General features: G+C 40.7%; 2 protein-coding genes across 3 annotated transcripts in view; one reads left to right on the top strand and one right to left on the bottom strand.

Moving 5' to 3' along the window:
- Positions 1-328: 328 nt before the first annotated feature.
- Positions 329-25,332, bottom strand: vrk1 (VRK serine/threonine kinase 1). Of its 2 annotated transcripts, none has more exons than XM_084014053.1 (13): positions 25,254-25,332; positions 24,590-24,749; positions 23,845-23,900; positions 19,062-19,131; positions 18,410-18,497; positions 17,498-17,606; positions 16,401-16,493; positions 15,393-15,525; positions 14,019-14,139; positions 13,768-13,826; positions 9,430-9,599; positions 1,675-1,768; positions 329-665 (listed from the first exon to the last, which is right to left on the bottom strand). In XM_084014053.1, exons 2-13 carry the CDS (start codon positions 24,747-24,749, stop codon positions 499-501), a joined length of 1,320 nt encoding a protein of 439 aa, XP_083870179.1. In that variant the 5' UTR covers positions 25,254-25,332; the 3' UTR covers positions 329-498. The 2 variants fall into 2 exon arrangements, with proteins under 2 accessions (XP_083870179.1, XP_083870180.1); XM_084014054.1 differs by having other exon boundaries at positions 1,675-1,765.
- LOC311016393 (protein phosphatase 1 regulatory subunit 37) overlaps positions 25,324-25,462 on the top strand; it is a 94,116-nt gene continuing 93,977 nt past the window's right edge. Inside the window, exon 1 of the mRNA XM_084014052.1 lies at positions 25,324-25,453. The gene's annotated coding sequence lies outside the window, so the exon portion shown is untranslated. The remainder of the gene's footprint in view (positions 25,454-25,462) is intronic.

Genomic DNA, 25,462 nt, shown 5'->3' with positions numbered 1-25,462 from the left:
CACACACACACACACACACACACACACACACACACACACACACACACGATATTAACAATATGCAGTTAATAAAGACAATTGCCTCATCAAGAGAAACAAAGATGCAGTGAGTTGGGGACTCCCAAATCTAGCTCATGGTCTGGGTCCCGGGTCCGTTAAGTTCTTAATCCACCAGCCGTTAGGCTTCTGTTTCTTGTATGATTTCATAATGACTACGCTTCACCTCAAATACCTGCTGTGCCAAAGCTGTGAATAAAATGGAGTAAAAATAGGAGTTTTCTTCTACTCACGCTGTCTACCTCGAAACCTTTAAATAGACCCAGAAGATCATTTAATTTCCTCTTTATTACAATAGATCTGACTTTAACCACACCAAATACAATCAAACATCAACATCTTGCATACAGATAGAAATCGTATAAAACTTGAAAAAGTGACTCTTAAGGAGCAGACTCGAGACAGGAGAATAGAGAGAGGAGTGCAAACACAGGTGGGTGCTTAGTCGCTGCTTTTCTTGGGTCTGCCTCTGGTTCTTTTGGCAAGTCCAGGTGATGTCTGGGTGGCCATCTCCCGTAGTCTAGATTTGGGGTCACTTAGTTTTCCAGTGCTGGGTACCTTCTTTTGCCTCGGAGATGTTTTGGGACTTTTTTTCGCTCCGTTCACATCTGCAAGGGAAAATTAATCATGTTACAGCACTAAAGTAAAAAGACACTTCTTTATTTCTAATTATTTTTACGCTGTTTGCTGTCAGTCTGAACTCATTTCATACAACATGATGTGTACTGCATGTAGCCACGATAGGATATATTTGCCCAGATGAAATCTCGACTGGACATAACAAGGGTAAAGGGAATATACTGAGCTTACTCAGCTTGCAAATTTTATACACGCTCATTTTCTGTCTGTGATCAAATAACTTTTAAAATGTCTCTTTTCTAAATGGAGTTTAGATTGATGGGAGCTAGGCTTGTTTCCTTTGTTTCTGATTCAGTAACGTCACAACGACAGGAGGGGAATCTCAACGCTACTGCCAACCACTGAAAGTACCTAAAATTTAGATTTAGGGTGCTCTCACACTATGCATGGTTGCTCTGTACCGTGCTGAAACTCGATTGTCCCCCTTCCCCCTGCACTCACATTGCTCCAGGCCCATTCGGGCCTTAGCAGGATTACTTCTTGTACACAAGTCATCACGCTGTAATACGACACACGCATGGCTTTAAGTAGTTACCAAGAAGCGCCGTCTCAGAGTAATCACAATAGAGAACAAGACAGAAAACATGACTGCCCTTTCCTGACAATATCTGCATCACATCATGTGCTGCTCCAATTTCGCTCCAGTACCGCTCACACCACGGGTCTGAAGCATGTTCAAGCTCAACCCAGAATCCACCTGTGTCTTACAGTCATCAACAGTATTTTTAGTAAAAAAATCAGCTCGATAGCAGGAGTGCGATCCGAGTTGAGCACTGAGGGATAATGGGTGGAATGGCCGGTCGCTTATACGTCACGTCCACCTTGCGTACTCGAGCATGTGCAACTGTACCACACCTCTTCCAACCGTGCCAGGGCCGAGGAAGTGTACACAGGTACAGTTTGCCTAGTGTGAGTGTGCCCTGATGAATGGACAAAATTACATCAGAGATACCTGACAAAAACAAAAAAAACACCTACCTTTTTTCTTTGTGACTCTCTTTTTCTTGATGAGTACTCCATCAGTCTCACTGTCTTCTGCTTCATCTGCAGCTTTCTTTCTCTTGGTGACCTTCTGGATGGAGAAGAAAAGAAGAAAATTAAGAGAGGCGACATCAACTTGTTGACGACGAGCAGAAGATTGAAATGTCAACGTAAATGTGTTACCCAGCTGAGTCATCTTTGTCCCGAATACACAGGACAACAACCTGAACTTTTGTTTTCCATTTCCATTACTGTAGCTGAGGACGACATTTAACAGTCCACAATTCCTCTTAAATAAGACCAAACTGCCACAAAGTGTCTAAAATGCAACGAATAACAGCCCTTTTAATGTTTAAATGTCTTGACATAAAAGCATTTTGTTTAGTAAAATCAGGAAGCAGCGAGTTAGTGGAGGCCTGCAGCGTCGCCTGATGGTGAGAGGAATGAAGCCAGGCAATGACTTGGCGATGAGGTGACCTTTCTCCAGTCTCCAGCCTTCTCTCAGGTATTACTCGGATATTAATCCACTTAAGTGTCCGATTAGGTGCTCCACTGTTTTGACCACGGAGCATTAAACAGAAACATTTTCTTGTTTAATCAGTGGGGTCAACAAAGTTGAAGGTTTCTCTGAATCCCTGCTAATGCAGTGTAGAGTTTGCCATGAACTGACTACATAACATCCATCCTTTTTTTTTTTTTTTTTACAGAAATCAGAGTGACTGTGTGGTCTGCTGAGGGAGGAGAAAGAAAAGGTGGCCTCCAAGACTTGTGCACTTAATAAAAGGCAATACACTCCTCCGTCCTCCCCCTCCTTCCTGGGCCTCTATAATGAAGCTACATTCTCAGCCTGAACAATCACTCACACCCTACCCCCCTTTCCATTTTTGCTCCATTTTGACAATTGCTACCTCATGATCACCACACAGTGCCCGCCGAGGTGAACGGATTGGCGGGATAATTACATACAATAACCAGCGCTGGGGCCCGGTAACCTTTTGGCTGGCAACTCCATGTCCCCGGTGGCATCTTCCATATGCACAGAGAGAGAGGAGGACAGAGACACGGAAAGAGACCAGCGATGAAGAAACAAACAGCAGAAAACGAATAAGTCTGATTGTGTTGTCAATCAAATACATTAAAGAATTTAGACTTATTAGTAGTGTCGATGTGTGTGGATGTGTAAAAACAGGTTAGTAACCGTTGTTACTTATGGCCTTTGGATCATTTTCAATCTAGGTTCAGACTTCACCACAGGTAGCAAGGAGGTATCTGCTTTTTCATACCATACTGACATTTCACAGGAGTATATGATGGTATGTGCCGGGCGAGGGTTATCACATCAGTGGGTTGAACAGAGCAGATGGTGGTGGCAGACCGGCAGATGAATAAATCATGTGATGATTTGACAAACTAGCGGTGTCAATGGTTAACAAGGACGTTTTTGACCGGTTACGCAAGTGGGTCTATAGGTTAATTTCCTTCTATTATTAACCATTTGAAGTGAAGACGGGAGGGACACACCATGGCGATCTGTGGAGCTGAGCCCCACAGCACCCAGCGACACACCTGGACACACCTACACAATTGCTCGGTGGTGCTGGGTGCACTACGGCGAGCTCCGGGCCGGTGTATAAGCGTTTGTCCAGCTGTTTCGCACACACAGGGCACGGCGTCACAGAGCTCACCGTAGTGTCGCTTTCAAAGGAAATGCAGGCTTAAAAGCAGACACATGACTCTTGAAAATGTTTCAATTCAGAATCGATGAGTGATCTGACATCATTAACATTAACATGTTTGCCTTCTCTGGTAGAAGTTGGGATCTCTACTGGCTCATAGTGTTCCCAGCAGTCGGAAATTAGCCACTTGCTAGCTGTGGAGCAGAAGCAGCTTGTTTCAGTGTTTGGAAGGAGGGGCAGAGTAGCTCTCTTATATGATGGACTTTCCCTAAATGTTTTGACAGGTTGCTCGTGTTTCCGCCCTTGCATGTGTAAGTCTTGTTGAATTTGTGACAACGAGCATTGTCAGCATCGACTCTTGTTAACTGTAACCACACTTCTCTCCGCCATCGTCACTAGTAGTAGGGTCACCGTCGCTTTCTTTGTGTGTGTGTGTGTTTGTGTGTGTTGCGCACAGTGCAGCGAGTGAGAGAGCTTCCACTCTACACAAATCTCTTTTGGTTTGGGCAGAGCGAAACTGCAAGACGAATGTTAATCACAAACAGTTGGTGAGATAAAATGCACAATATAATGTTTATGTATCAGTAATAATTAGAAAATGTATTTTCTTAACTTCTCCAGTACCGATTGCAGAACCAATAACATCAGAGCGTATCGATACTCCGGTCTCCGGACTCCCATCCCTATAAACAACACATCTCTCTCTTGTGTGTCCATTGCATGCGTATTTTTCTCCACCAAGTCACCCCCCATGTCTTTTTCGGCTGACATCTTCTCTACCTCTGCACGGCTCTACCTGTACGTGCAGGGCAGCTGTGACAGAAGGCGCTAGAGGAGCACGAGAAATTTGATATCCTCCGTATCGTTACTTTTTGTGACATTGATATGGCGCATGTTCATATCTTGATATAGATAATGATACATGGTTCAGCCCTACTGGCAGGTAGGGTTGGTTGAGTGTTCTCCTATCACCATACACCTCGACTCTGACGGATCATCTCTTTGCTCCAACGTTACGACTGTCAGAGCAGCAATAAGTTCATCATACGACATATGAAGCAAGCATCTTCCGGTGCTTGAGGTGAAAAAACAAATAGATAGTAGCCCAAACAGATAATACAAGAAAGGAGCAAAGCTAGTCTAACATACAACGAGTATAACATACAAATGGTGAAATTGATGATATATTGTAAAGATGTCTGTGAAAGTTCTCAGTCATCCAGGTCAGTTCTAGGAACTGAAGAAGCCTCTTGGATGAGAGGTGAAACAGCTTTCAAAACCTAAAGTGTAGTCCTTAAGCAAGCTTTCATGTAGTGTCAATTTACTGTTGTCATAGAAACATTAAAAAAGTTTGCTATGAACAGTGGGATGGAGCACCCACCCCACCAGCACCCTGCACCCATTTTACTGTCAGAAAAGGGTGCCATGAGCCCATAACCCTAACCCTTGGGACGGACTGGGACCAAAAATCGGCCCTGGCATTTTGGCCCTGACCAGCCCACCACATAAGATCACAAATAGCTGGTCTGTCAGAACGTACTGAGTACGAGTCCTCACCGTAACGGCCTCGGGTTTGAATCTCTCTCTCTCAATAAAAGGCAAAAATGGCCCAGAAAAAACCCCCCACTAAAGTGTGTATGCTGACTCAAGTGTTTTGGGCCAGCCCAGTGTCAATTGAAAAAACAATGGGCCAGACAAAAAAGCATGTCGGCCCACGGGGAAAATAACCGGTATGCCTGATGGCCAGTCTGCCTCTGCCTAACCCTAACACCAGCAGATATCAAAATAGCCAAATGATCAATTATTTGGATTCGAGGTTGTGTCCTCCCGATTATTGTAACTCCAATATTCAGTCTCCTTTTAGCTCTGCCTCTTAAGCTGCTAAATGCTCCAATAACTTCACCAGCTGGTCCGTCTACCTGCTATTTGCTGCTGAGCAGGTAGTGAACAGAGAGCTTTTAGAGCTTTTCCACTGAAACCTGCTGCCTGTAGCTTGATGAGCGCAGTGACAATGAAAGTTTACTCCTGGGCTCATAGGCATCGTAATTCTCAGATGCAGAGTTGATACTCATTCTTTACACATCAAATCATTGTTTATATAAAAATATTGAGAGTGAAGTTTTAGTGAAATTCAAGATTTAAGAATTCATAAGGGCTTCGATTTAGATTGATTGTATCCAAGGGAATAAAGGAGAGATGGAGGGAATACAAAATAACAAATACTGCCATTCACTGCAGTATTATAAAGCATCTGTGGCTGACGGACCATGACATTGTTGTTTTCTTTACATTACATAATGCTTAAAGAACCATACATAATTGTGCACGTTCATATCAAATTACCTCTGCATCCCAAGTGAGAAGCAGGTTTTGGGTACACTTGTTATTAATGTCCGGCTGTGGGGGCTAGCCAGAAATATTAAGTTCAACAACAAGGACACTCTTGGCACAAGCAACACATGTTCCCTTGGCTGCATCCCGTTGGACAATAGTTCTCTGGTTGGCTCCGATTGGACTTTCTAACCAAGAAGCCGAGAGATAAACAAGCTTGTATAAGATACTGCTCAACGTTGGATTACAGTACGCAATTCAATTTAGAGAAGAAGATACTGGTCAGAGATAGGGTTGTCACGATACTAGTATTTCAAACTTGATAATGATAACCAGGAAAATATTCAATATCATTTTCGACACACGTGGAGAAAATGACCAAAAAAATTAAGAGGTAGAAATTGTTTAATAAAGCTGGTTGATTCTTCTCAACTTCAATCTGAAAGTTGAAGAGTTTGGTTGCAGGATCATCGTGTGTATTTGCGTCGCCCGGGCTGGACGCACCGAAGAGGGGGGGGCAATGTTTCATCAATCATGGCTCAAATAACCATTGCTGCTTTGTACCTGTTGTGGAAGACCGTCTAATCAAACTGCATCCTGTCTGAGTTCATAACATCACCCAGAGGTGCACGGTAGGGGTGTGAATCTTTGGCTTCACTGTGATTCGATTTGATTAACGATACAGTAGTTGGCGATTCGATTCAAGGCCATTTTTTTGTTTTTTGGGAACAATTCGATTCGATTCTGTAAACCACGGTTCGATTCTGTAACTTGTAACCAAAATTCTATATCCATGAAATAAACATGCAAATATGCAAGTGAGACTATCTGTATTCTTCTGAAAGGTGAAAAAAACCACAGACCACAGAATAACTTATTTAACATATTTATTCTATAAAAACGTAGTCCTGCATAATATTTTATGCTGAAAACGTCTTAAACGTATTAAAACATTAATCATAAGTAAGAATCACGATTCATACGATTAAACGCATTTGTATCGATTATTGGTGAAGCCAAAACGATTCATTCTATTTATTTATCTTAGCAGATCGATTTAGTTGAATCGATAGGACTGACAATCAATTCATTGATTAATCGAATGAATCACTACACCTCTAGTGCACGGTGAATTTAATTACGCTGTATTCAGTGTGAATAGCAAGCCACACATCTGCTGGTTCATACAGCAGTATGTGCCGAAATCATCATAATCAGGGCTGCCTTGAAGCAGGAAAAAATCCTGTGCCTGAAATTTTTTTATGCATTGGGGAGAAGAAAATTCTGAACATTTGCAATCTAAATGAATTAATCTGGTGCACTTTGAGAGTAAACCCACATTATAGTTTGAAACAACATTCAAAACACACACAGCCAGTATCACTAAGCATAAAGTCCGCTAGCTTAATGCTAACGTATAATACCTCAGAAATTAGCATCACCAAGGGCGTAACTTTGAGTTGAACATTGGGGTGGTTGAGATTTCCACCTGTGAAGCAGGTGTGTGTATATATATATATATATATTCTTTGGCCACCAGCCACTGCGGCAGGTTTGGGTTTACCAGCCCAGATATATAGTTTGTGCCTAAAATAAATTTGACCGACTCAGAAAATGCATAAAAATGGGTCTTAAACGTGTACAAAATACACATTAAAGTGTGTGCAAGTGTTCTTGTTAGGACTCATGGTCCTTAATTGTCTCTAACTTTAAGTTTTTTGTCCCGATTACAAATGGGTTTGTAGTGTTTCCCACAGGATCTTTGGAGACTATGGCGGGGGGATTGCGATCCTCTAGGGGGGTCCGGGGGCATGCCCCCCCGGGAGAAAATTTTGAATAATTTCATTTTAATGCATCAATTTGGTGAATTCTGAGAAACAAAATATGACATATCAATAACTGACCAATTTCTTACAAACTGCTGGTACTGATACAAATGTTGACATACTAAATGGGGTTGAGGAGTTTAAGCATTCAAGAAAAGATGAGAACAAAAATGACTAAAACACAATTAGTTTATTATTATTATTATTATTATTATTATTATTATTATTAATAATGATAATAATAATAATAATAATAATAATAATAATAATAAAAGTGGGTGACTATTCCTCAGCCTTCCTTGGTGTTTTGGTTTTGACTGAAGCCTCGTTCACATACGTCGTCACTCGCCCATCTCTGAGAGACAACTGTCAATGAATGTGAATGTGTTCTAGCGGAATGTGTCCAGGACAGGCGATGTGATGTGGTCGATCGGAGATAAAATAATTTTAACTTTCTGCGATGCGAGTGAAGCGAGTACCAATCACAATGTAGAATAGAGATGATCGACAGTTGCCGTCAACAGAGAGTTCCACAGAGAGTTGTCGCTTGAAGTCGCCGCCGGCGGCAGTGAGTTTTTTTTGCCAGCGAGTAGAATTCAGCGAGAAAGTGAGTGACGGGCGAGTAGCGACGTATGTGAACGGGGCTATACGCGCACGCACTGTCGAACTCGCCGGCTGGGGGGGGGGGGGGCAACCGTGTGTGGTGGCACTGGAGCCCTAGCAGTAGCTACCTCCTGTTGGGAAGATACTTTTATTCTTTTGCTTTTCTTCGCGTGCTTTCTTCATACCACCGCTGATGCGGGGAGAGACCGGGAGAGACAGTAGAGAAGCGCAGGTCCGGCAAGGTGGGCGAAACCAAATCTCAGAGCGGGAGGGGGCACAGACAAACGTCACTATTTTTTACTGGTAAATTGAGAAAATCTACCACACTGTTGTGATTATAATGCTGAACATTCAATATCAATAATTCTGATATCATATTGGGTGGGTTGTGGTGGCTGGTTTGGATTATTGGGTGGGTTGCAACCCACCCATCCCCCCCATAAATTACGCCTGCATCGCTGTCGCTAGTTCGCGGCAATCGACAGCAATAGCAGTAAAGCTGCTAAAAGCTGTTTTAATTCTGGCTTTAGCGCTGTTAACACGTCACAGTTTTAATATTTTTCATGCGAGAAAGTCACAGTTTAATCCAGTGCAGAGTCTGTGGGAGCCGCGACCGGTGACCAGGGCAACGGCTGTCACAGCGGCGGCAGCGCCGGTCTACTGATCTGATCGCCCGGGGCCAACCTCTGTCGTCATCCCGTCGGAGAAAAACGAGCCAAGTAACTTATCCGCACGCTTTTAGAGGTTTGCCGCTGGCTGGTTAAATTCTTTTTATTAGATTAATGTTGGTCTCATTGATGAAATCTAACAACTGTGGCAGTCACATTAGTTTGTCTGAATGAAAAGTGTGCAGGGCTGCCTTTGGGCTGATGTTATCAATCGCTCTGGCTACGTTGTCCCGGTCCGAGGTGCCTGGAAACTTAAGGCCCGCCCTACTCTGCTCTGATTGGCTAGAACTCCTTGGTTACCTTGAGTACCATTGGTAGTTGGAACTATCACTTTAAACGACTGGTTACAGTTAAAAAAAAAAAAAAAAAACACTTCACCAAAATATTGCTACGCCGGATTTCCGGCACCGTGCCGGAGGTCTTCAAGCCCTGCATAATGACGACAATTAGGAAAAGTCCGAAGTCATGGTTTGTTAGGCACAACCTCCATGTACCAGCAGGATAGACCAGCTTTTATTTCTTCATTGGCCTACAATAAATCATCAGCACAGATTGCACATCGACATAAAGGTGGTGAATTTCTAATTGTGTTGTATATATCAGTGTGTGTGTGTGTGTGTGTGTGTGTGTGTGTGTGCGCGCGCTAACCTGGGAGGGAGGTGATACACAACGAATGACAGGGGCGAACTTCAGCTTGCCATCATCTTTCGCTTGGATAGTCTCCAGTCCGGCCTGCAGGATGGAGCGCAACTTGTCGTATTGTGGTTTGTCTTGGTATCCCAGAGATTTCACCTCCTCCATGAACCTCTGGATCTCAGCTGCAATACAACAGAGTGACATAATGATGCAACAACTCACCATCAACTGAAATCCTGTTACTACTTGCCTTTATGCCAGTATCCGGTATTTGTCCGAAAAGCCATTGCAAGTTGTTAGAGCAGTCAATGAAGCAGCGAATATGACTTTGTAATGCATAATTCAATATTTCTATAGCACATTTAAAAACAAAGGGACTTGTCAGCTGCTATGAAGATAAGAGTTGGACTAAGAAAAACAAAGGAACAGGAGAGCTTCATGAAAACTGTTAAAATACGATTGGGCTCTTTGGTAGGGGGCATGAACAGATCCAGCAAAAATCTTATCCAAGACACTCGTCTCTAAAGGTTTTAAAATGCCTTTATTAAAGTGATGGTTCAGAGTGAAATGCACCCTAGGTAATTTCCACCATGACATCCAGCCAAATACCCCCTCGGAAGCATTTTTAGCGATGGTCAGCATTGGTCAAGAAAGCCGCTATCAGCCGAAATGGCTTAGTACAAGCGCCATGGTACAGAGGGTATATCTCGTAAATTACCCCACTAATAATGCATTGAATGTTACCAAACTTGTGCAGTAGTACACATAGGGTCTGTACTCACAAAACGAGGCATTTGAAAGTTTGTAAGTACACCAGGAGTTTATTTAAAATAACACTTGCCTGATAGCTTCTATCCTCGGCTGCAGGGAAGACGCCACTTCCGTGTTTACCCAGCCGTGAGTTTCGCGCAAGAGTATGAAAAAGTTTCGCTGAGTTTTTATAAATGCTTGTATTATCAGGTCAACACATTTTTATAAATGCTTGTATTATCAGGTCAACAAGTGTTGACAAGTGTTGACCTGATAATACAAGCATTTATAAACATTTAGCGAAACTTTTTCATACTCTCGCGTGAAACTCGCGTCACGGCATCGGCTGGGTAAACACAGAAGTAGCGTCTACGCTGCGGTAGCGTTAGTTAGCGTTAGTAGCCGAGGATAGAAGCTATCAGGCAAGTGTTTTTTTAAATAAACTCCTGGTGTACTTACAAACTTTCAAATGCCTCGTTTTGTGAGTACAGACATTATGTGTACTACTGCAGAAGTTTGGTAACATTCCATGCATTATTAGTGGGGTAATTTACGAGATATACCCTCTGTACCATGGTGCTAGTACTAAGCCATTCGGCTGATAGCGGCTATCTTGACAAATGCTGACCATCGCTAAAAATGCTTCCGAGGGGGTATTTGGCTGGATGTCATGGTGGAAATTACCTAGGGTGCATTTCACTCCAAACCATCACTTTAAAACTGGCACAAAATATGACAATTATTTAAAACATTACTTCAACACATTTTGGCATCTATCTTCAGGAATTAACTTTTCAATATTTGCTGGATAAGTATTGGATTGTTGGTGGGCAGATGAGATGGGTAGCCAGTTTGAATCTATAATCAAGGTTTGAGTGCACCATGTAGTTTGTCAGTGAAGTGGTGGAAGGGACTATCAAAAAAGAAAGGGACTTGTCGTCAAGGTTTCATCAATCATGGCTGAAATAACCACTATACCCATAGCTGCATTCGGTCTCTGTACAAATCACATCTTCTGTTTTATATCTACGGTGACACAAAGTTGGCTGTAGAAAGGCTCGTCCCCATGTGGTGCTTTGATCCACTATTGTGATTAAGACCACATAAATGGCACTGACTAGACATGGATTTCTCTCTCTTTTGCAACACACTGTCGTCACCATAATGTTCCACTGTAGCGTCCTGCCTAATTCTGTTTGGTGTGACTTTCCTCAGACTTGACACGCAGTCGCAAACACACTCACAGATGGAGTTGTAAACAACACTTGTTTGTGCTCAGCAGAGCAGAAGGAAGGAGGTGTGATGCGTTGTGTTCCGTCTCGGCCTGAACCGATGCAAAGCCTGCAGGTCAAAGTGCCAACATTAAAACGGCAACTCTTACCACAGTGAGACGACAAACGTCAAAGTCGCCATTTACAGCCACAATTTAACATGTTTACTGCAGCGTGTGTTATTGGACTTCTATCCTAATGAGAATCAAGCAAGTCTTGGTTTAAAGGTCTATAATTAGATGGGAATGAAAATAAATGAAAATGTCATTTGCTTTGGAAGATAAGGATGCGCAATATAATTAAACGCCTTTTGATGATAAAAGAACGTTTATATTGTAACAGCAATATAGTGATACAGTTCAACTTCGGAGGGGTCTTTTAAAAGCATTTCCACAGTGATTGGAAACATTGCTGGCAATGGTCAGTAGGAAACAGAGAAGCTGCACCAATCTTTTCTCAAGATGATTTTTCAGTGATGATCTAGCTGGTATGACAGAAGGGATCACAGCATACACAAAGTAGATGGGACTATATAGGATTTTATTGCCGATTGTGATTTAAAAAAAACACACTCAATAAATTCATCATGGGGAATTTCCATGATCAGGATCATGAATAACTGGAAAAACACTGTCTCGCTCGCTATCATGGTAGAGAAGGGAAAATAGAGCCTGATTTAAAAAATACACAATAAAATTTGTTTTTATTATTTGTCCTTTATTTATACCTCATGGTTTATGATAATCTCGTTTAGAATTATTTGGTTCTTTTTCACTAAATATAATGCTCACCCCTTTTCAGCATATTTTGATGATTATAAGGATAATATCATGAATTGCAATTATTTTAATAATTTAATAATAATCGTGACAAGAAATGTTTATATTGTCACATAACTTACACGTTATCCATGAAATCGTCTCTTAAATGCTCATAAAATATGACAAATTGATCACAGAATCATGCAAACCTGCAGATATGCAGCATTTCATTTCACTGTAAAGCTACCGCCAAAAAGTTAAACATTACTTGTTACGGTCTATTTTAGACTGCAGAGCTACATTCACAGCTATAACATTACTGCTAATTAAATATTGTCTCCCGGTCTCTTGGCCACACAAACAGCAGGTAACAACAGGGCTGACACTTCAGTGGACTGAACGCAGCAGATGGGGTGGCAGAATGGCAAGTTGAATAAACGAAAAAACTAGCGATGTCAATAGTTAACAGAATGTCTTTGACCGGTTACACAAGTCAGTCTATAGGTTAATTTACGTCTACAATTAACTAATTGAGAAGTTCAGACATGAATCACTGCGGTGATCTCTGGCGCTTAGCCACATAGCAAGTCTGACTGAGACAGTGGAGCGCCGGAGAAAACAAAAGTGCCTCTTGTTTATTTCAGAAACAAAATTAATACAAACTGACATCCCTACTATAAACCATAAGATTTTTAGGGCAACAAAAAGGTTCTTTCTGAACTGAGCTGCCTGCCACAATAGAGACGATCTCTGGTGGCGTCTGCTGGTCACTACAGCATTATAGAAAGCGCAGCATCTGTTTTTAATACGGTATTGAAAATCATGCTAACAGGATTTCTAATTACCCTGGTATGCCAGTATACACTACCCAAGCCCACATTACATGTATCATTTTGTCATATGGATTGTTATTATTATTCTGTTATTGTATTCTACTGGTTATTCTGTGCACACTTCTGTCCATCCTGGGAGAGCATCGATCCTTTGTTTCTTAAATTTAAGGGTTAAAGAAGCATGCTCGATTTAAAAATGATCTAAGCGGAAAACCTAGCCCAGTGTTAGCAAACCAATTCCAAAGAGAGCAGCTAGCAGCACAAGCTCCAAAAGTTGCTATATCAAGGTAGAAAGTCACCAAGTCAGCAACAGAAAGCCTGTCACTTCAGGCCTCCCACGCAAAGCCACTCCCAAAAAATAAATGAATAATAAAAATTATGAACATGAACGTAGCCATTGTTAGTACTCACAGCTGTCAAGCTAGCAGCGTGTGGAAGACTCCAGTGACGCACAATGAATGCACGGGGCGTAAGTAGGCCTTCCAATCATTTAATTCCAGCCAAATAACGTGATTGGACAAATTTAGTACAGTCCAGCAACAGCCACAGATACATTTGACTTATTGATTGCTGCTGGGATATAATAATTTCAACAAATGTACTACTGGGGTATGAAGCAGCTTGAGAAGCTCGAGGGTCAAGGGTAATCTATTGTTGTCTATTGTTAGCAGTGGACATGAAAAATCTGCACTTGCCGCTGTGTTTGCCTTCCATGTGTGTGTGTTTCTTTCTTACCTGGCTTTTCTTGAGAAGAGAAGCACTTTGTCATAAATTCAGAGATGTTTTCTTGGCTCCTACAAGGGAAAAACAATCAGCATGATTTAGGGTTAGTTTAAAGTTTAAAAACATTCTCAGTTTAATACACCTCGCTCTACTTGAAAGGTACAATTAGCAAATTCCAAACTGCCTAGATGTAGTGGACAACCTCTTGCATTCAGTTAAATCTGTCAGAGACGATGTTTGCAGAGAATACAGGTGTCTCTCACCTGATTTTGAAATCTTTGACGTAGAGAGGGTCCTGCAACTTGTCCTCCCAGGGCAGGCGTCCACACAGCCACTGAACCATGCAGTAGCACATGATCTCCAGGTCACTCCGCCTACATGCAGCTGGAGCCAAACAACCTCATCAGTGACAGCAAACAGTGAGCAGCATTAACAGCAATACCAGCATTAGAAGTGGAAATGCATCGCTACCTAGATGTTATTCCTACAAATCAATGATAGACATATTTTCTGTTCGTGAGCATCGATGATGTATTTTGTGGGCGGAGCCAAATTGACAGAAAGTGACAGTTCTGTAGCAGCACTGTGACAAAGCTAAAAATCACAAAATCAAATCATCTGAACGCCGTTAATTTGACTGGTTTTCCAGCAGGAGATGATTTGTCTGACATTAATAAGCTAATAATTATCAGTGAGGTGAGTTTCCTGAGCCGTTCTTACTGTATAGATGCAGCTAAATGGACATCATTCTATGTCTGGTGGAAAAAAACTGTATCTTTACAAAAGAAACACAAATCTCTTGAGACTTCAAATGTTGCACTTGGCCATCAGGTCCCAGACATTCAATAAAGAGACAAATTATTTTTGTGTTACAGACGTGATGACATCATCAGTCATTATAACACAAACAGAAATGTAAAAACTATAAGCTGAGGTTTTATGGGGGTAACTATTTTTGATGAACAATATTATATCCTGACTTCAGCTCTGTACTTAACACACACACAAGATTGATAGATTGTCTCAACATTATTTCAACCGTTACATATATTACATACATGAAATGTGACCTCTGCATTGAACCCCATATTTTTTTCTTCACCCATGATATTGTGATAATGTTTTTCCGTTCCCAGGATAATCGTAAATATCGTGACTTGAAAAAGCTGTTTATCATGTTAGAGAAGTGAAAATTGGAGCCTGATTTAAAAAATACAAGACACAAAGTTACCTTTATTGATTATGTATGATCATATTACTCAAGATTATATTGTTTTTCCACTTAAAATATGTCTTATCTGTGACGCAAAACAGATATTCATTTATGGACAAATGTAAACCGATTCCTGTATTCATTTTAAGTGTTTAAAGCACATTTTGATGATTATTATTAATAATATTGTATCATGTCTATTTTGGAGATGTTGTAGCCAATACCATTTATCCAATGTGGCCTTCTCTTTTTGCATTTATATCTAAACCACATTCATAGAAGCCTTCAACAAGGATCACAATGAATAATATCAGAGGTAATGTTTATATTGCTAGGTTCAAGATCAAGTCAGTTTATCGAATTTGTGTTATTGTGAGTTTACATATGTTATGGTTAAAACTACCAGTAGTGCACTTGTACCTACTTGCTCCTTTGTGGGCATCGATGCTTGTGAACTCGATGGTACCATCGTGACATCTCTTGGGGTCTTCCTTGTACTCTTTTACAACATTTTCGGGTGCGTACCTATACGCCAGCCCATAATCTACTAAATAAACCTACAAAAAGACACATCCAACAGACTAATTACAATATCACATTAAACATATTATACATTTATACAAAAAAAGTGCAATGTCTCCAGGATTTAAAACTAACTTTAAAACTAAAAAAATTGAGCAGATGATTACACCCTTTTTGTAATTAAAATGTAATTCCACCTACATTAACTCCATTGTCATCATTAAGTCTGCACTGTGCTTATAGTAGGTTATTGGATTTAATAAAGAAACATAAAGAAATAAGACCAAACATAAATCCCATTAACTCCAGAGGAAAACATAAAAATAGCACAGCTACAAAAAAAACAAAAAAAAACAACCTTACCTAATATTAAAATCCTGAGGGGCCAATTTTTAAATTGTCATTTATAAATAGCTCTTTAATAACACCACCAATGATACATTATTAATCTTCAAATTAAATATTTGCCCCTGCCTTGTTTGCTAGAAAAAGCTCTTAACTGCTGCCATCTAATCTCCCTGTTTGAAACACACAAACAAGCTCTCTCTCTCTCTCTCTCTCCCTCTCTCTCTCCCTCTCCCTCTCTCTCTCCCTCTCTCTCTCCCTCTCTCTCTCTCTCTCTCTCTCTCTCTCCCTCCCTCTCTCCCTCTCTCTCCCTCCCTCTCTCCCTCTCCCTCCCTCCCTCCCTCCCTCCCTCCCTCTCTCTTCTCCAGGCCGTAATTGATTCTAATGAAGCAGCGCAAGTGTGTTATGATCAAAAAATACAGCCACCTCCCTGCTTTCATGGAGCAACACTGAGTTCAGAGCAGCACCTTTGTTTCCCCAACATTAACATGTTTCAATGTTGTGGAAGCACACTTATGATACAATGTGAAGACTTGTGTCAAAAGATGCTTTAACTTGTACTGACCTGGTTGAGATCACTTTGGCTCAGCATGAGGTTGGACGCCTTAATATCAGCATGCACATACTCATGTTCATGGATGTACTCCAGAGTATCCAGCTGAACAAGAAAAACAAACAGTATTGATGCAGGAGAAAATCCAGACACTGGATCACATTATGGACATAATCGTGCACAACAAGCAAAGGCCTGATGACCAGATGATCAAGCTCACGTATGATCAGAAACAATCCTTCCATCCTGCAGTCAGATCACATGCTAGTACTATACTGGGATGATGAGACTGCAGGAGAGCATTACTTCAAAACCACCAATAACACTGGACACTGCTGGTGATGAGTAAATGTCAAAAATAGGAGGAACATTCACCCACTTTCAGGTTTTCCATTAAAAAAAAGATGAGATTTGAATTCTATAAAAAGTCTTAACCTGGCCCTTCGCTTTCGTATTGTGTCACTCGAAAACTAGGGCTGCACAATAAATTGAATATTGATCGCAATGATGATTTTGACTTCCCACAATTAAATTAACGTGATAGACTATGATACTGATGTCAAAAAAGGGTGCTGCACTCATAGAAAACTCTGTTGCATTTCCTGAACTATCAGCAAGCCACCAGAGTGATCGGGATGTTTTGGTTTCACCTTTGGTTAGCAGTCATGCTGCTGCGTATCCATCCCACAGTGGCAGCCTGTGAGAAACGTTCCTAAAGGTTGCAGATGCAGTCCAGTGTATAAGACTAACATATTGTATATTGCTTCTTTTGCCCGTCTGCTGAATTCAACGTTATTTTAAGTCTTATTTTGATGCAAAGATGTGTTAATAGGCATCAATGGTAAAATGTTTTGATAAAGTTTTATCTTGTGACTAGGAAGTGCACTGTGAATAAGGACCAGTCTTATTTTGATGCAAGCTTTACATATTACCATGAATGTAGCAAAACATGGAAGTGAACATTTTTTTGTTTTTTCAATCAAATCAACAAATAACCACGATAAATTATTTTGATCTCGATATTGATCAAAAATATTTGCAATTCTCATTTTGGTCCAAATTCAAAGTCAATATAATTAATGAAACTGTTTGCTGATGAAATAACCAACCAGTCGAAGACCGAGCTGCAGGACCAGCTTTCTGGGGAACTTCCTTCCACATTCTTCAAACTTCTTCTGCAGGTCTGTGCCAAGCCTGTCGATAACCATGAACCTATACCTGGAAGACGGAAAGAATATGTAATCTCTACTTCTGCAGGAAAAGCAACAGACAGACTGTATGGCACTGCAGTTCTCCAGATCAGGCTAATATTCTAGTATTTTTCTCACATTTCTCAAACGTTTACACCTTAAAGAAAGTTATAGTTAACTCTTAATAAGACTTTTTTTTTTTTAAATGCAACTCAGGATTAAATTTAAAACCAACTTTACAATAAGCTCAGTTTAATTTGCTGGATATGAAGTTCATGTGACAGTCACATCAGCTGTGAGGGTGAGATATCAAAAATCATATAAAAAGGTATGCAAACTGACGAAATTACTTCTTGGCATTTATTTTTTCATTAGGAAAGACAAATACATTGTGCCATTTGTCGTAGATCTCATTTTGGTACTGCCTTTTTATTGCCCTTATCTGCCATATTAAAGAAACAACTTTGTTACTGCAAAAACTTTTTTTTGTCTCATACAGGAAAACATATACAAGTTCTCAGTTGAATATAACTCACATGTTAATGCATCTGTAATGGCTAAATGTCATATTGCTATGTTACATATAAGGAAAGAGGTTTGTTTCTTTTTCATTTTTCTGTAAATCCAAAAGTAAACCAAAAAGACTGTAAATCTGTTAATGGAACGTACCTCCGCTTCAGCCTGCAAAAGGTTAATTAACACCAGGAAGAATGATTGATCAGAAGTTGTCTCTTTTCTTTGTAAAACTAAAAGTGTTGCTGGATGAAAGTAAAAGTGTTGAAAGATGAAAGTAAAAGTTAAATTATACATTCCCCCTGTGTCAAAGCTTACCTTTTCCCTCCTCTCTCATGCAGACCTGAACCCCAGTACCTGGGGACACCCAGGCTTTTCAACTTGTGGGATTTCATCCAGCTCTGAACTGCAGGACAAGAGGACATTTATCAGAAATACTTACTCTGGCCAAAAAGTCCTAGATATATGCGTATAAATAAAAACTTTATTCAACTGTGAACACACTGCTAACTGGAGCTGGTGTAAGTGGCTGATGGATGGCTGTGATGCTCAAAGTAATAAGAGTATAATTCTTGGGGGGGGTGTTGGGCAGCACAGCCGCAAGCTAATCTGCTGCTGGGACAAATATTTACCAACAACGTGAGATTCCAGCATGAATAAAATATGAGCCTTTGGTTCCTTAGTAATATAACAGTTAATTGTCAGGGGAGATTGACATTTGGATTGTTATTATATAAAATGCAAAGCTGTGGCCTGGGGGCCAATGGCGCTGCCACCAAGAGCTTCCCTTCCTCTGCAAGGCCCCTCCGTGCCTCAGCTACAACATTGTCTTTTTTAATTAAGAAAGTTGGCTTTCTTTTATTTGTTTGCCCTGGTGGTGAGAGACTATGTTGTGTTATGATCACAAGGCTCACTTTAGCTGTGTGTCAGGTGTTTGCGTGTGTTTATAAGGAATAATAAGTCGGCTTACTCAGGTCAGGCTTAGCAGCTCTCATGTAAAACTTGAGCTCGGAGAACAGTGGTCCATTGTCACTGGGCTCCTGTGGACAAAATAACGATTCGATTTAACAGGTGCAAAAACACTGCTGCCACAGGTGCAAGCAAAAAGATTAAATACAATCCAAAAAGTGTATAACTCAGACTCTCTCATTGGTGGTCAATTTAACAGACAGGGTTGTAAAATTAATCATAATCCATTATTACCTGTCATTTTAATTTTTCAATATGTATATTCAATCCAATACACTTTTTGTCAAGCAAAATGAATGGGACCCAGGCCACTAGGGCTGTACCCAATGTCACTTATTTTAACATTCAAAACTTCTTTCGAGGTTTTAAAATGAAACTTCAGATGGTAATACAGCTGAGAGCGTCCCTTTGTGTGAGTGCTGAAGTATACAGTTGGTGATCGAAGTGAAAATGTTGTTTTGAAAAGGTTGAATGCCAACAAATTGAGTGAAGATAATTCATTAATTAAAATATGTTGCGAATTGTGGAAATGATTACTTCTATCTTTTTTCAATGCATTTTTGAGTTTTGAACTGAGACAGCGGCACACATGGCTGCAGCTTGTTCATTTAGAAGAGCATGGAGAGACAAGATGAACAGACACACAGTACTGACCTTGCAGTAATGTTTCACGTCAACAATTTTTTTTCCATATCTGCTCTCTGCTTCCAAACCAGACTCTCTGAACATGGGAATTACTGAATTACAGACCCTAAAAGCACTGGCTTCCTTATGCAGCAGTGAACCTCTGCACCGACACCAGTCTGTGACCCGTGGTGATCACAGACGAGAGTGGACCACGACGGACAGGCTTCAGGTTTTTAACCCAAAACGGACATTGCAGGAAAATATACGGACATTGCAGGAAAATATACGGTTAATGCAACCTTTGGTCTGACTGTCCACTGATACATCGATGAGGTTGAAGACTTTATCTGACTCTAGTTGATGATACTATTACCCCTTTTCCACCGAGGCATTTTGAGGGCCGGTTCGGAGCCGGTGCCCAATCGGGAACCAGTTCTTCCTGTTTCCACAGACAAAGAGCCGGCTCTCGGCCTGGAAAACTGGTTCCCGAGCGGCCCCAACTCCTTGCTGGGCTGGAACTGGGCCCGGCTTACGTTAGAGGGGCTGGGGGCGGGGTTAACGCTCGAGGCAACGGGGGAAAATACGCCGCTGCGGAGTTTTACTAACGTTACTGTTCCCGATAAGTTTCACTTTTAAAATGTTTAACCTCGTTGCAAACCAACGACACATTTCTGTTTAGTTTACCAAGCTAGTGATTACGTTCGTAACAGCAGCAACTAGTGGCTTTGCTTCCTCGGCTAATGTAGGCTGACCGGCTAGCTAGCCAGCTAGCGTGATATTGCTAATAACAACGTTAGCATGCCACTTTCTGACTGCCGTTCGCTCACTAAACGTTACCAACTACCAACGTGACTTAACATCTGTGTTTACAGCGTCGTGGACACGTTTGTGATTAAACCGCTGTTCTCTGGTTTGTGTTTGTAGAGCTGTCGGACATCGGCGATATTGAACGGAGGTCCAACCTGCAGATGACTAAACATCAAACACTCTGATCTATTGATCACACACTGTTCTACACTTTAAAAAATGTTGTGATTTTAGTGTTTTGTGTATTTTATTGTTATTGTATTATTTACCAAAATAAACACTTTTTCTGAAGAGACATGTCTGCTATGCTTGAAATTAGCGCTGCGGGGAAACCTCAGACGTATACAGTGACGTAATGACGTGGTTCTCTGGGCTCTCTAGCCGGTGGAAACGCAAACAGGTTCTCGGACGGTTCGCAAGTTGAACCAACTGCGAACCAGCACGGCACCGGCCCGGCTCTTGAACTATGGTTCGCGTTGGTGGAAAAGGGGTATATGAGACAGGTTTGCATGTTCTGAAAATATCACTGGCTCAACAATTATGTAAATTAAAAACTACAAAGTGCGCTCTTGCAAAAATTGCACAGTGCAGCACCTTGCTAGTTCACGTTGCACTATGCTGAAGAAAACCTTGAGCCAAGTTGACATTTTTCTTGCCTCATGACCTTGTATTTTGCTGGAATTTGTCAAAATCCGGATAATTGATATATATATATAAAAAAAAAAAAATAAAAAAAAAAAGCTTTCTCTAACATTATATCTGTCACCGCACCTTAGCCGAAAGAAACGGGGGGGGGGGACATGTTGTTGAGAGTCTCAAGTATGTTTTAGTGAAATTAATGGACACACCACTTCATCCAGCGTCTCTCCTCTCCTGTCTGTTTCACTGAGGGGAGGATTTGAAAAAAGTGGGTGGTATATTGTGACTCCTCCATAAATTATTGCACATACACTTGCATATATGCACATTTGTATGGTCTCTGAATGACAAGGAATTAGAATTAAAATTACTAGAATGTTTTTTCAGTCAATTTTTTCATTTTGATTCATCAACCACATGATGAGACACTATTTGATGGGAAAAAATGCTTTAAAAATTGTGAAACAGAATTTAGAAAAATTAAAATGGAATCTGGAAAGAATTAAAATGGATTTGATAGGGCCCTACCCCAGCAGTACCAAAACAGAGGTTTCATTGAAATGGAGGAGGAAGAAGAATGTTTTGAAGCATAGCTTTTGTTGGTCTGACCACAGCCTGGGGGCTATGACACACTGACCAGCTTCAAACGACTAGAGTGGACAAAGACCGGCAGATGTCATCGAAGGTCTTTTTCAAAGACTACATGGCATAGTATGGAAGGGTGGGATTTCTATCATTTGTACAACAGTGGCATTAAAGTGATGGAACAGTGGCATTAAAGTGATGGTTCGGAGTGAAATGCACCCTAGGTAATTTCCACCATGACATCCAGCCAAATACCCCCTTTAAACTTTAAACCGATGTGGTGGCAGTGTTTCGTAACCAGCACAGTGCAGCGGAAAAGGTGCTGCAAACACTGAGTAACTCAGGGCCTGAATGTCAGGAAATAATAAGTCAATATTGTGTTATTCAAAAAAAAACAAAAAAAAAAAACATGATAGCAACACAGTCAATCAGTGAATCCCTAGTCTGGATGTATATACGCCATTGGTGTTTTGCATTTTGAAAATGACAAGAGCACAGACAAAAACAAGAAAGTTAACTAAATGAGCTAAATAAGCAATTAACTTGCCTGAACAGCCACACTGCTTCTGACAATGTTCCAACTACCTTCCAGAGTCTGATCCGAAATACTGAAGCTGCTGACCCCGTCGATGGTCCAATAACTGGATTAGACAATAACGGCACGATATGGACAATTAGACAACTACATAAGATATTCAAACCAAGGTGGATCCATTTGAAAAGTTATTAGGACTGGGCAGGTCTGGGGAAAGTTGCTCAAGCGAAATCATGTTTTCATTTTGTAGCAACTTCTTGGAATAAGGACCGTCACCTATATTTTCTATGACATTTTATTTATTTTCTCATTTTCAATGCACTTTACTTTAGAACTAGTATTTACATTTCCCTTATTTTTAGGCAATGAATACCTAAGCTTAATAAGTCATCCTCTCCTTGTTGGGAATTTGTTTTAAGTCTTGAATATATAGAGCGAACAAAAATTTTTACGCAAATATATAAAGACTGCCTACTGCACCTCTAACCGCAGTCGACCGTGCCAATATGCCATCCTAATTGGGACCCAGCAGGCCTGAGAAAAATTCTAGGGAAAACACTCAAGTTACCTACTGAATCAACATGACCTGATGGAGAATACAAAAATCAGTGCGAGATAAAATTGAGAAGCTGCTTGCTGAATGTTTTGTACACTGCCCTCTACTAATAACAAAGGACAGATAACAGATTTGTTACTGTCGGTGTTGTTCTGCGTATCTTGCCAACATGGGTGTCAGAGCAGAGTCAATCATCAGTGCAATCGAATACTTCTTTAACATTCCTATTTTCACTCACACATGCAGTGAAATGCTGTAAAGCCTGGCAGTCATTAAGGAGAGTCGTGATGTGACACCAGCAGGCTAAATACAGAAGAGTGGCTTGGATTTTTATTGGTTGTATCTTCGTCGATACTGATCCATTCAAATTTGCTCAGATTTGTGTTGATAGCACTACCTACAGGTAGTCTACAGATTGGACGTAACTATTTCTCTGACTTCCTGTAAATTCTTTGAAGGCTGCCGAAAACTGTTTGATTGGACCACAGCTTTCTCCTGCTGCTGATGCCTGATCTCGTCTACTTTCAAAGTGGGACGCAGTTATTCTCCAACGAGCCTATTAGTTGTTAGCGCCGTTATAAGCATGACTGTGCTAGAAGAGAGAGCTGTGCTGTCGGTAGAAGAGCTGTTCACTGTGTTTACTCTGCAATGAATTACAAAACAATAAGCCTATGTGTCTGATTCAGTTAGTTTATCCAAATGTTGCTCTGATGTTAGCTCTGTTATTTAACCAAGCAAGACTGTACTTGCCCTGAGCAAGTGATAATGTATAAGCATCTTGGAAATAAGTCATTCTGTATGAAAAACGACTAAAAACATAAAAACAACCATTTATTCGTAGCCCTTGTTTGCAGTATCATCATACTGCAAAGAGCAAAACTAATTTGAGTGTAGAGTAAAGTTGCACTCAAGGGAGTGGGCTGTGATTGTGTCTAGGATGTAGGGATGTGCGTATGTGATGTAGTCTATATGAACAGAAAAACATACATATACAAGACAATTTGAGTTCATGTTTTGGAGGTTGTTCAGTCTTACCACTTTGATGACAAAAGGAGCATCAGCACCCACAGGCTTTGCAGAATTCTCATCAGCTAGGAACAAGAAACAAATAATTCCACAACGTAGAATTTAAAATAAAGTGCTGTAATGGCAGCCTTTGCAGGTTATATTTGCATGGTATGGGATATAATGAAAATGTCATGACACGATTATTCTGGCCAAAATAATTGCAATTCACAATATTATCTCAGTAATCATCCAAATATGCTTAAAACAGCAGCAAACATATCACTGCACTTCTAAAATATTTTTTTTCAGGACTCATCTTGTGAACTTTCTTTTTAGAGAAAAGCAGATAGTCGAACAATCTTAAATAAGGAAATCATGTGAACATGGCAACATTTCGTGAGTCTGTTTTTTAAATGACACTTCCTGTATTTATAAATCGGGCTCTATTTTTCACTTCTCTACTATGATAGTGAACTAGACAGCTTTTCAAGATGATATTTATGATTATTCCGATAATGAAAACTCACCACAATTAACATATTTTGTGTGTTTTTTTCCATCCCAATTCAAGATACAATCTTATATGGTTGCATCCCTAATTTGCACAGCAAAAGTTGCATTTAAACACATGAAATAGCTAGGCAAAGACATTTTTGAGTCTTGAGTCAGGTATTAAGTTTAGTCTGAGAAAGAAGTCTGCATTAAAATCATCTATAGGTGTATTTTAGCATTGCATGTATGTATTTTTAACTAGTTTATCATTGATTCTTACCCAAATATATTAGACCAAAGCCTCCCTGGCCGATTGGAGCCCCCAGCTTCCAGGCCTTCTTCCCCGTGTCTGTCAGGACCTCACCGGGTGGGAACTCCTCTGCCAGCTTCCTCTTAGCTGGAGCTCTGCCTTTCCCTGCTGCCTTGGCTTTAGGGGGCATCTGCAACGCAGTCATCTAGCGTTACATGCTAAACTGACTCCATGCTTTATAGCCTGCTCGTTTGGCTTTCGACCTGTAGTTAGCTACATGTAGCTACAATGTACATTGTGAGCAGAACAGCGTTAACATTAGCTAACCACAACCTAACTACGCACGTTACCCGTTCGTAACTTATCTGTACTTTTACGTAGAGTAAACATAGTTTTAGTTAACACCAGTTAACAATATGTGTAGTGCACGGAAAATATCGTTCTGTTTGATAACAACAGTTGCGGGTAGAGTAGGTCGATATACGCTAGGTTAGTTGGCGAACCAAGGATCGTTACGTTTTTATAAATGTCGGTTAACGTTAGCTGTCATGCTAACCGCGCTGTCCCGTTAGCATCGATGTCTCAGCTAGCGGGTACGTGACGTTTGATGTGGAAACGCTTTGTAGCTATGACGTCGTCAGTCAAAATAACGGCTACTCACGCATTTCTAATAAATAATAAGTTGAATACATACCCTGACTTGGTTGTTTATTGTCGGTTAAGCCGTATGAGGACCAAACTTCCCGCAAAACTACCGGTCAGGAAGTGACGTCACGTCCCTTTCGTATTCTATTGGTCGAAAGTAAGCTGCGTAGCTTCTGACAGATATTCATCATAAGTGCCTGTGCTTGAATTCTTTGGTGAGAATATGAGATGTTTGGCTTTACTGAACAGGTAAGAAGG

The sequence above is a fragment of the Eutrigla gurnardus genome (genome assembly GCF_963514095.1).
Source record: "Eutrigla gurnardus genome assembly, chromosome: 7".
Lineage (NCBI taxonomy): Eukaryota > Metazoa > Chordata > Actinopteri > Perciformes > Triglidae > Eutrigla > Eutrigla gurnardus.
The sequence above is the reverse complement of the archived record's forward strand: the minus strand, read 5'-3'. Positions and strand labels throughout refer to the sequence as shown.